The following is an 11,654-nucleotide window of genomic DNA, read 5'->3' on the forward strand; positions in this document are numbered from 1 at the left end:
CTATCAAAGTAAGTAATAAAAATGAGCCAACTGGAGACCTTTCTGTATTATACTGATCCAAATTTAAAGAAGGAGTCATTCAGAATTTTCTTGGTGTCCCCTCAAGTAGGGTAACGTCATAATGAGCAGCTAACTCATTAGTCCAGAATTACTTCCCCATTGCTATTTATGTTTGCCCTCAAGCAAAAGAAAGAATCTGATACCCACATTCCTGCCATTTCCTCTAACAATGGAGATTCTGATGTTTTAAAAAATGTAATGAGCAGAGGTTGTGTCAACTAAAATAAACTAATAAGACTCTTGAAGAAGAGGCGAGCATCCCTCATTCAGATTGCTTTTATGAAATGAATTCCTTTTGTAAACAACCTTTGGCAGTATCACGGAGACACAGAGAGAACAGATCCATCCACATCACGTGCACTAGCAGTATAGCACAGAGAGATGAGAAATACACGGGTGGGTTAGGGGGGTTATGACCCCCGCAATAATTAGACCCAACCAATATAACCCCCGCAATAAAATTATGAATTATCTTGCATAAATAGGCTGTTGATTTTCTTTACTCGTTTCAGTTATTACCAGCAAAATAGTTGCATGTTTAATCATCTAGGAATTTACCCAGATTGATTTAGACAGAGATCTTGACGCCCCCAATGTTCAGCACAAAGTTGTGTCGATGGAGAAATACCAACGCGAATGAATTCTTCAGAATCTTTTGATTTCTTTAAGGAGACCCTTGTCAGTTATCGTGGCACACAGAATTCAGTTTTCATAACAGAGCATTTCTGTTAAGCAGTTAAGTTACTGTAATCAACAGGCCTTACAGATAAAGCGCACAATGGTTTCATCAGGCTTCTCCCTGTGTGTGTGTGTGTGTGTGTGTGTGTGTGTTTGTGTGTGTGTGTGTGTGTGTGTGTGTGTGTGTGTGTGTGTGTGTGTGTGTGTGTGTGTGTGGAGTGGTTAGGGACTCTCTAATACGTTGGGCTCGGAGGGGCGGTGCGTCTGTTTGCTTCACAACTACTGATGTCACCGGCTGGGAGTGCGTCCCGGCAAACTCACACCCCACACTGCCTCCATAAATATCCTACCGCTCATGCTCAACGGCACTCACCCAGCCTAACGTTCAAGCCTGAGCCGCTCCACAGAAACAGTGCGCACCGAACAACTCCCCCTTACCGAGTTGGAGGGCCACAGCTGGAGCGGAGAAACTATACTCTACAGACACAAAAAGCTAAGATGTCTTCCTACGCATCCTCTGAATGCCGCCGGGTCAGCCCATCCGTCCACGGCAACAAGTTCGACACGGCGCACCGCAAGAAAGCCGTGGCCAACATTTTCGAGAACGTCAACCAGGACGCGCTGATGAGGCTTTTCCAGAAAACGGGCGACATGAAGGCGGAGGAGAGAGTGAGGAGCATATTCTCCTACACGCAGGATCCGGAGGAGACGGCCCGGGCACTGATGGCTCTGAAGCAGCGAAAGAAGGACAAGTTCCTGCAGATTGCGGGGATGGTGCGGCAGATGTTCAAACTGCGCTGACTGTGTTTTAGCAGTTTCACCGCCTTTGTCTCTCTGTGTGTCGGCTCGTGTGTGAGCCGAATGTTGAGAACACTCCCGGTGTGTCTGGGCTGTGGCTCACCTGTCGCCTGGAGACGAGCGTCAGGTGCCGAAGGAAAAAAGAAAGCTCAGCCGGCGGCGTGCGGCGGCTGTCGCCTCATGGACGGAGGGGACAGCGCGGAGTCCTGCCCGGAGCGGGCTGGAGCGACATGAACTAAGTGGGAATATGAAGGGAATACATTTAAGTCTTCATGCAGACTTGAATTTACTGATGCACTCTTGTGGGTGCGTGACTGTACTGATGCAAATCGCTGTGCTGATGATGGCGCACAGCTGCAATGTGAGACTTCATGGTGCCCTGGAACCTGCCTGTATGAATGCCTATCCTGAACACATGCCTTGTCCCTCAGCTTTACTTTGTTGTACGACTACAAGTTATTAGTGGCCAATGTGTTATTGTCACCAACATGTCTCAGCACAATGAACTGCATTTATGAAAAGTTCCTTTTGTTTGTAATTTTATAAAATAAATTATTTTGTTGTATACTATAACTGAATCCTTGTTCATCTTTCTTACACGTGTCACACATGGTCTTTGGTAACCACCAATCAGGGCACATCAGGTCAACATTTGTGGCACATTAGATTTGTGGGCTTAACACTGTTATACTGCATTAGAGTATACACGGGGCATTTTAAGTGTTACAAAATAGTCTCGAGTCTACATGAAATACTTTTAGCTTTTTAAAAAAATGACATCACACTCAGAGCTTGACCTATGTGCTCAGTGTTAGTCACACACAGGGAAAACCCTCATGTCAGACACAATTCAAGTTACCATAGAAATGGGTAAATAATGATGTAAATGACCTTTGTCTTTGACGTTAAGTGCAGGTGGATAGATCACAGAGTAGTGTAACAGCTTGTGTGTAGAGTTGAGTCATGTAATCTAGGATAGGGTTTATTTCTTAGTGAGCAAACAAAACAACCAAAAAAGACACTATCAGCACATTTCTACCTCTAATGTTCTTCACTGTGACACAGCAGAGGGCATTCAAAGAGGATAGAGTTACTCACGAGAGGATGTGGTTAACCTTCACTGGGTTTCCCTCACAGCTCTTTACCAGACCGGTGTAAACCAGTTTGGCTCAGGCTAGGATGGGAGGGTAGGGAGGTGAGCAGCTTTCTCCACACAGTGTATTTTACACTGGACTCTATTTAATCATGCAGGGCTTCTAGATAAGAGCTTGTCTAAGTAGCATTAGAGGGTTTAGATGAGTTGAGGGTTTGACTCCTCACCCTCTGATTCTTTATCTTCAAGTTAACCATAAATGGGCCCTTTATTAAGACAATCACCCACTCCATTAACATCCAAATTTCAAATCATTTTTGATGGTTTTTATGTCTGTGGTCTATGGTAGGCCGTGTATGTAGGCTTAGCTGCAGACACACAGATCACTCTGCCTGCTAATCTCCCTGCTCTGATAGTCACTCTACCGGCTCAAACCAGTTCTCTGGGTTGTTTTTCATGACGACATCTTAGCTGCAGGCGCTTCTTGCATGTGCTTACAGTTAAGGGAAATGTCAGTATCAGTCACTGTAAGGTGTGGAGCTCTCAGGTGAGAAATCACCTGTGATGGTGGAAAAAGGAGTGCTTTAAAATGACTCCTTTGCAGCTTGTAATGATAAACAAATTTCCCACGTGTGGGACTAATAAAGGTTATCTTATCTTATCTTAATACAGAAATGTTGAAAAAATGTAATCATATTAATCTGTACAATAAAAACATGAAATTGAAGTACATAAAGTTTTTTAATTTGACTGCTTAAGTCAATAAAACTAATGATACTGATCAGAGTTATTATAGTTTTGTATTTTCTAATCCCTTGTTCAATCCATTCATTCATTTTGACTCTTTGTTTTTATTTGGTTTAAAGAGAGGATTCTCTTCTTTCAGATTAGTTTTTCTTGTTGGAAAATGTTTATTTTGGTTTAGTTTTGATCATTTTCAGTGTTAGTTTTTAGTTTTATTAATTATTATTGTACAAAGAGCATATGTCAAAGACAAGTCTTAGCAAAATCAGTACCTGTACTATAATAAACAAAATAAACATAATTTTATAAGCAGCTGACTCAAAGGGCAAGCTCTAAATAAATCTATAACTAAACCAAACTAAAATATACTAAAACTGAGGATATTTCCTTTAGATATTTTAAATTTTATTTTAGTTAGTTTTCCAAGTTTACTCAGTCATCTCACATGTGTTTTAGTCTAGTTTTTGTTTCTGTTTTATTTTATTTAACTGATTTTTAAAAAACATGTAGTTTTAACTTTTAGTTTACTTTTAATTTACTAAAATAACCTTGATTGAGTGAAAATGTTGTAGACATTAATTTATTTGGCAGTGAACTTAATTTAAAGTTTCCACAGCTAATGTTTTTAATAATGATATTGTATCATCATGAAGCAAAGTAACATTACATAACTAACCGCTTGTAGTGAGAAACCTGCTGAGAATTATTGCTTAAACTGCAGCTTTATGGAGGTTTACAGCTCATTGTTCAGCTGGTCGAGCCCCAACATAATATTTTGGTTCACTCTCCGTTCTCATAGTGTCAGTTTTGGACGCAGCAGGCAACTGTTTTCAACAAAAACGCTGGAAAAACCCAGTTTGCAATATCTGCCAAGGACCAGAGAGCAGAGAGAAACACTTAGCAGCTTGCCGGTGAGTACAGAGGAGCATCAGATGAGATGGAAAATAATTAGTGTTTATCAAGAACCACAACTATTCATATATTAACACACTTATATATTAACATAATGGGAGATATCAGTGCTCACAGTTTAACTTGTCCTCCAAGCCTAAAGTGGCTAAAAAAAGTTTAGTATTCAAGGTTTATCTAACTTTATAAAAGCTCATAAGCTAAATAATCATTTTTGAATATACAACTATTAGTTTTTTTTAAAAAAAAGAAACTGTAATGTATCCTGTTTAATATCTGTTTGCTAAGTCTCCAGCTAGCAAGTTAGTTTAGCTTAGAAGACTTATTAGCGCCATAGGCTTGCTAATCTGCTAAAGTACAACATGACATTTCTAATGGCTTAAATAAAGAAAATATAAAGAGTCAGTTATACTTTAGAGCTCACTTTCAGTGTATTTTAATGATTTTGAATGGAATCAGGCTCCTTTGTTAAAGTGCCTATATGCTATGCTAGGCTAACTTCAGTAGTTTAAGGTTGAACGTCCAGTAGCTCCTGTCTTTTCATGTGACTGTGAATATATATATTTCTCAATAGGCAATAAATATTTCAAAATAAATATTCTTAAGTGGTATGTTTGTTTGTTTATTGTTCAGGTGAATTTATGACTTTATTACAGGTTGCAAATCATGCCATTTATTTTTTACTCTTTTATCTCACAGCTGTTCCTTTTGTTTATATCATGTATCTCACTGCAGGCAGCTCTTTGCCACCCCTTTTTTCCTTTTATGGCTGTTCAATTGTTAAGGAAAAGAAAGCTAAATATTCAAGGCAGTTGTCTTGGCTGTCTTTGCTGTGTTGGCAGAGGTGTGCGGGATTGAACACAGGCCTGTTGTCTCCCACCCTCTTCCTGCCTTTCATAGGCTTTAGAAATGGCCAGTGCTTTGATGTCAACAGACACTGTGGCAGACAGCATTTGAGCCTAGAGGACAGTAACCACAATGAGGGAGAGAGGGAGGAAGATACAGGGTGGAGGTGTGAGTGGCGAAGGGTCAGGGACACAATAATAAAACATAGCAATATAAATCATAATATAACAATAGTTGTGAAAGGTGCCTGAATGAATCAAACACACACACACACACACACACACACACACACACACACACACACACACACACACACACACACACACACACACACATATATATATGATGGTGATTCAGCTTTAGAGCAGTTATGGTTTCTGGCCTTTGGGAATCTGTATTAATGTAAAGCTGCATGACCACATGAGGTCAACTAAATCATTTTGCCTAACAAAAAGAAAGACTTACTGCACCAGTTCTCCTTGTTTGGGCAGCCACAACAAGATTTGGCCCACTCTTCAGTGCTGAATGTAAGTATGCTGTAAACACAGCCTTTGGGTTTTAGATAAAGACTGAGAAAGAGGGAAGCGAAACAGAGCAGTGCAAGATTAGTGATTATAGTGCAGGGAGTGGCAGTCAACTTGATTCCAGCGCAGACCGGTTCCAACCAAAGTCTGTGATGAGGAACTAAGCATGAGCTGTGCACAGGCTTAGGATTACTCAGCGTTTAGCTGGAAGATGAAGCCATAAAATCAGTGGCCCTCGATCTAAGTCGACGTTTTGTTTGATGAACTGCGGAGGGCTGTGATACTTGGCCCGTCTCACATTAACAAAAGGCATCTGCTGATTCTAAATTTAGATTGTTTTTTCTTTTAACATCAACCAAGAGGCTGGAGCTTTTCAAAGAAATGCAACAGAAGACAGCATTTAAAATGATTATATATCTGGTTATAATGTTATTTTAAGAAGATGTTTAGAAACAATAGTGAGGATTACTGCAAGACATGTGCAAGCACCTGCCGCAAGTTCTTAGGAAATTTATTTATTAATGTAATGTGTCTGTAATTCATCATCACACACGGATACTTCCTAGTGTCTCATCACTTTCAGGGAATTTCATCATGAGATATAAATGGCAGTTAGGCCCAATGTTACAATTAGAAGGAAGTTAGAGTTAAGAATCAGTTTCTGCTTAAAATGGGTTTGGTTTAAATTTGAAAATGCACTGCTGGGCCATTAGTATGCCTCGGTGTTTTAGGCAGGAATACCCACAACAATTTGACTGTTGATAGAAAAATTCATACAGACATTCAACATTTGAATGGCTGCAGATGAATGTCTGCACTGACAAGCAGTGCTTTAGCCCAATGGCTATTCTTTTAATTTTTAGCCTCATTGTTGAGCATGATCATCTCAATATTTAGCTTAGCAGAGGCCGAGAAATCTTTTATGTGAAAAAAAGGCTTTTGTGAAATGTTACATTTTGACCTGACCTGTGATGATTTTTGTTGGCAGTGTCTATATCAGTTAGGCACTCATTCAGAGGATGAAAATAAATACATTTGTTTACTTAGGCAAGTGATTTTTTATTTTTTTTTGCCTGTCCAGTTTGGTTTTTTTGCCATCAGAATTATTGTCTAAAGGCGAGGAAAGATGCCCAACGGATTTACTTTACCAAGTTGACCATCCCAGCCTTGCCGTAATGGTCCATTTGATTCATCTTTTATTGTTTAAAATAAAACAATAAAAAGGCAAGTGATTTTTTTAACACCTTGACTATGACAAGTTCCATCCTTCCAGTGACCAGTTGCCTGGTTTCAACAAAAAGTCCACTTATATAGGAATATATGTCAAAATTAGCTGACTTCACATGGATTCCAAGGCCTCAATGAGTTTCCTAAAGAATTTTTGCTCTTTTTAACTTTTATTCCACTTATACATCAATTCTACATTCCAACATATCCATGGTTCCAGTCATCATTTTGAAATAAAAACAGCCTGCTATGGATTTGGTATCCCTAATTCTTCTATTAACATTGACCAACACAGAGGACTCTTTGTTGTTGATGCACTGCCCTATTTTCTGCCTCACTCATCAAAAGCGGCTGTTGATTGGCCATTAAGGACAAAGCACAGGTCAGCAGGTCACAGTGATGTAAGATACATCCAGGAAGAGGCTCAGATGTGTGAAAAGAAGAAGAATGAAGGAAAAGAATAGGAACCGACTGTCCGACAGTTTTCCTTGATGAGCTGGGTTGCCTGACTCAAAGCATTTCCTACGGGGGCCCTGTGTATGCTGGCATCATCCGGATTAGCTCATAATGGGAACACAAGAGAGACATACTGAAAATGAAACACATTCCTCACCATCAAGCAAAGATTTCTGGAATTTGGCACATTTGTGGTCTGTGATTGTCTCTGCGTAGATGTCATCCACTCGGGAGTAGAGCTGCGCAGTTTGTGAGACCTCTTTGTTGTTTTTGGACGAGTTGTTGCATTGTACATTGTGCATGGTGCACATCGTGCCACAGCCTCACATCAACACTGAAACATGCTTTGCGTCAGCGATCTGCGTGGAAAGTGAATCCTGCCAATGGGATGGCACGCACAGCGGGACCACGCAGACACCGTGATGGTGCATTTCCACCCGAAACAAAACATTCAGACCATAATGTTGATTCCCAATCACATAGCGCTTTGCAGCAGAGATCCTTCCTGTCACTGTGGCTTCTGGTCAATTTGACAAACATTAAATGGATGCCGATGATGGCCCCAATGTGGTGAACAGAAAAATATGACCATATATGGCAGAAGTGCTGTTGTTGAGTTTCCATGTGGCGTGCTTGAGAGAACACGATGAGTTTCCAGGGGAAAGAATTTATTCTTTCACTCCTTGATTGTGCTTGATGTTGCTGAGGTTAAATAAACTGTTATGTTTGTAACAACCTTCAGAATTTCAACACTGTTGATTCCCCAGTCTGTACAGATGAAACCCTGGGCTTCCACCCACCGAGTGACAAAGCCTGAGTCTGGTAGTATACACGTAGTACAATCAAACAGTTTTTGGCATCTTCTTCAAAGGGTTGTCAAATGTCTGTTTAATGGCCAGCTTTGAAATCAAAATGGAAAGCTCTTCAAAATTTCTTTAGTAGAATGGAAACACTGAGAGAACCGAGAACATTTTGAATACAATAAACTGTCCAATTTCATTTTTTGCTTTGAACATACTGATGTCAAGAAAACAGAGTAATTGGAATTAGGAGTGATTTGCCAGAAAATAAGCCTTTCAGTCTTGTTCTCTTCATTTGCTATGATACAAATCACTGTGTGGCACAAATCTGTAACAAAACACATTTGTTAGCTGACAGCGTGTTTATAATGAATACCAAGTGGAGGTCACTGTGCAAACAGTGCAGTATCTTGTTGCAAATGTTGCTTTACTTGAACATGAGATACATGACGGAAACCGGCTTTTTCTGGAAACAATCAGTCCAGCTTGGAGAGTTAGTGCTGTGTAAGCACACAGTGAGTAAAATAAAAAGCTGAATCTTCCACGAAATAAATGTTCCACCCTTCAGTAACCTCTGCCTTTGTAACTCCGCCACCCCCCCTCAATACGACAATCTGTTCTTTGAGTTTACATGAGATGATTCCCTGGAGTTACAGCAAAGTCAAGTCCAGGTCTGGGTCAGGATGGGGGGCCTCTATTGTTCATGTTTGTATCAGTGTGTGGTTGCATGTTGTGTAAGTCTTTGTGTGTGTCTGTGTGTCTCAGGCGGCTCTAGAGAAAGCTCTTTCCTGTGTGGCGCTGGAGGCTCCTTCTTGGGCTGGATGGCCGGCGGCACCGCAGACATGCTGTCTCGATCCAGTTCAATCACAAGGCCTCACTATTGTTCTGCTCCCCACTCCCTTTGTCCTTTTCAGTTTGGCAACACCCATCGCCTGTCATCTAACACCTCCACCCCTCTCCTCCTGTCTCTTACCCTGCAGGTGCAGCTGATCTGTGGCCCAGAGGAGGAGGAAGCTCAGGCCTGGAAACAATAGCCGACTTCTACTCCTATTTATATAGTAATTCTTTGTTTAATCTGTGAATTTGACAACATATTTTGGGGTGTTGACATCAGCTTGTACATTTCTATAACCATGCTAGGCTGTAATATCCACTGTGTCAGCACACAAACATGCCCAACTTGAAATTGTTGATAGCCAGCAGAATAATGGGATTCCCCCTTTGACCTGGTTGTAAAGTCCATTTTATATGGCACTTGTGCTGGTTCATCATCTTTATCATCAAGCGCAGACAGGGAACATGGACTGATTTTATAATGTGTTTCCAGTCATCCATATTATTTAATTTCTTATCATAGATGCAGAGGAATTATATTGTGTATGTAACTGCATGCAGGGGAATACCACAACTAGGCTCCTCGCATATTTACAGGAAGTACAATAAATTCACAGCACCATGTAATTAATGGGCATTATCGCTGCTGGTCAAGTGCAATCTGCCACTGATAGCATCCCCATGAGGGTCCCAAGAGTGCTTACGAGATACCGCAGTGGAACACCAACAGTATGATGCAGATCAAAGTGCTCGGCTGACTGGCTGCCACAAACATATGAGGTCAGTGAGTGCATGCCGCAGTTATCCTGAAGGTTTTCTAAAACTAAGGCGCAGACACCTGCATGACCAGTTGGGGGTGGGGATAGGGAAGGCATAACAAAAGACTCAAGAGAGCCAGAGATTAATAATAACAACCAATGATTTAATGCAGTGTTGATGTAGAAACACACAGTGAGAGGACAAAGGTGCATGCAGAAGAAACACTCGGTGCATCATAGGAAGCCCCCACCAGTCTAGGCCTATTGCTGCATAACTAAGGAAGGATTCAGGGTCAACTGTTGGCTGCTTTCATAATTTATCATTTCTGACCATATTTTTAGAAAAATCTATGTTTTTTTCTCCAAACTTTCGTGTAGCCAGTATTTAAAATGATTAAGACTGAGAACTCTCATACTAGAGTGTTCTGAGCAAAGATAGGCAAGGATAACCTGGCATGTGGTTTGAGAAGACATTGCAAGTGATATTGCATTTCCATCCACAGCTGTTATGTAAATGAAAACCATATTCTTTACAGCTAAAACCTGGTTCATTAAAGTTCAAAGTGAAAATGTAAAAGCCCTCTAACTGTTGTTTTAAATTATATGTGTCATAGTTTTTTTTTAACAGCTGTTTCATTAGGTAGGTTCACTTAATATTCCCTCCAGACTGACTAGTATTATTAGATGGGATTTATATAGTCAGTAAGTTATGTTTCCAGTGGTGTTATGTCTCATTGCGTGATCCACAGTGGTTATAGGTCTATAAGGAAGGAGATGGATATGAATGAAGTTGTTTGGACTTTGCAGAGAAAAAGGAGGAGGATGTTTGGTGAGTGTTGTTTCACCTTTTAACCAAATTCGCATTGATTTGCATCTTTTCCTTCTTGAGAAAAGTCTTTTTAACAATCTCAGGGGACAATGTGTTCACTGTTTCCTCTTTAATTAAGAAATTTCAAAAAGATTTTCTGTTTCATACAGTATATATGAAGTAAATATAAAATATAACCAAAGGGATAGTGTGTAAAAGGAAAATGGAAACATGGGAGAGACTCCTCTCCTGCAGGCCTCCTCGACTCCATACACCCAGCCTATTCTTGTCCGATCAACGTTTTTTGATAAAGAAACAAAATGAGAAATTCAACTTAAAATAAGATACATTTTACGTAAGATACATGAAAATATTGTTTCCCAGGAGCTACAGTCTACTTTCAACAAGTCTACCTGTCAGTGCAAAAAAGTAAAATGTCCATGAAAATTCCACATAAGTCATAGTGGGGACCATGCTACCAATACCATACAGACTGACCACCAACAAAGAGAAAGCTGTTTGTTTACATCCTCAGCTCCTTTGACAAATGCTCATTTTCACAATTGCAAAGTCAAACAGCTGCTGGCAAACACACAAATTTACTCAACATCCATCAGCTAAAACAGGAACTTCATGAAGAAAAGGAAAACTGATAAGGCTCAATTGCTCTGTAGCTGATCCCTATCTCCGCAGGCCAACGTCAGACATTACGCCACGCGGAGAGAGGATTTGTAGTGGGTGTGCTACTTTGATCCAGGCTTTACGGCTGCATTAGCAGCTAATGTGCTGAACAGCTGCTGGGGTCACTTAATTAGAGCATGCATCATAGCAGTTTGATGTGGACAATAGTCTTTGTTCACTTGTATTACATCGTGCATCATTTACTCCCTCTGTTCTTACAATAAATCATTTTATATCTACTCTGGAATCTCCCATTTTAACAACACCCTAGTGGCCTAAACCTGAACACTTGGAGTTCTGCGGAAACATCTGTCCACCTTCTTATGCTCACTAATATTGTCATTGCTGGAGAAATTCCTGGGAATCTAAACCTCACTCATTCTTTTTACTTCATTTCCAGTCGCTTAAACTTTTACCGACGTCAGAGAAAAGCTTTTT

General features: G+C 40.4%; 1 protein-coding gene across 1 annotated transcript; it reads left to right on the plus strand.

Moving 5' to 3' along the window:
• Window positions 1–1,085: 1,085 nt before the first annotated feature.
• Window positions 1,086–2,109, plus strand: tcima (transcriptional and immune response regulator a). Its single transcript, XM_085474127.1, has one exon. The coding sequence runs from the start codon at window positions 1,237–1,239 to the stop codon at window positions 1,537–1,539; it is 303 nt and encodes a 100-aa protein (XP_085330253.1). The 5' UTR covers window positions 1,086–1,236; the 3' UTR covers window positions 1,540–2,109.
• Window positions 2,110–11,654: the final 9,545 nt, after the last annotated feature.

The sequence above is a fragment of the Copadichromis virginalis genome, linkage group LG12 (genome assembly GCF_057382275.1).
Source record: "Copadichromis virginalis isolate Kocher_CV1m ecotype Utaka linkage group LG12, C_Virginalis_male_GT1.1, whole genome shotgun sequence".
Lineage (NCBI taxonomy): Eukaryota > Metazoa > Chordata > Actinopteri > Cichliformes > Cichlidae > Copadichromis > Copadichromis virginalis.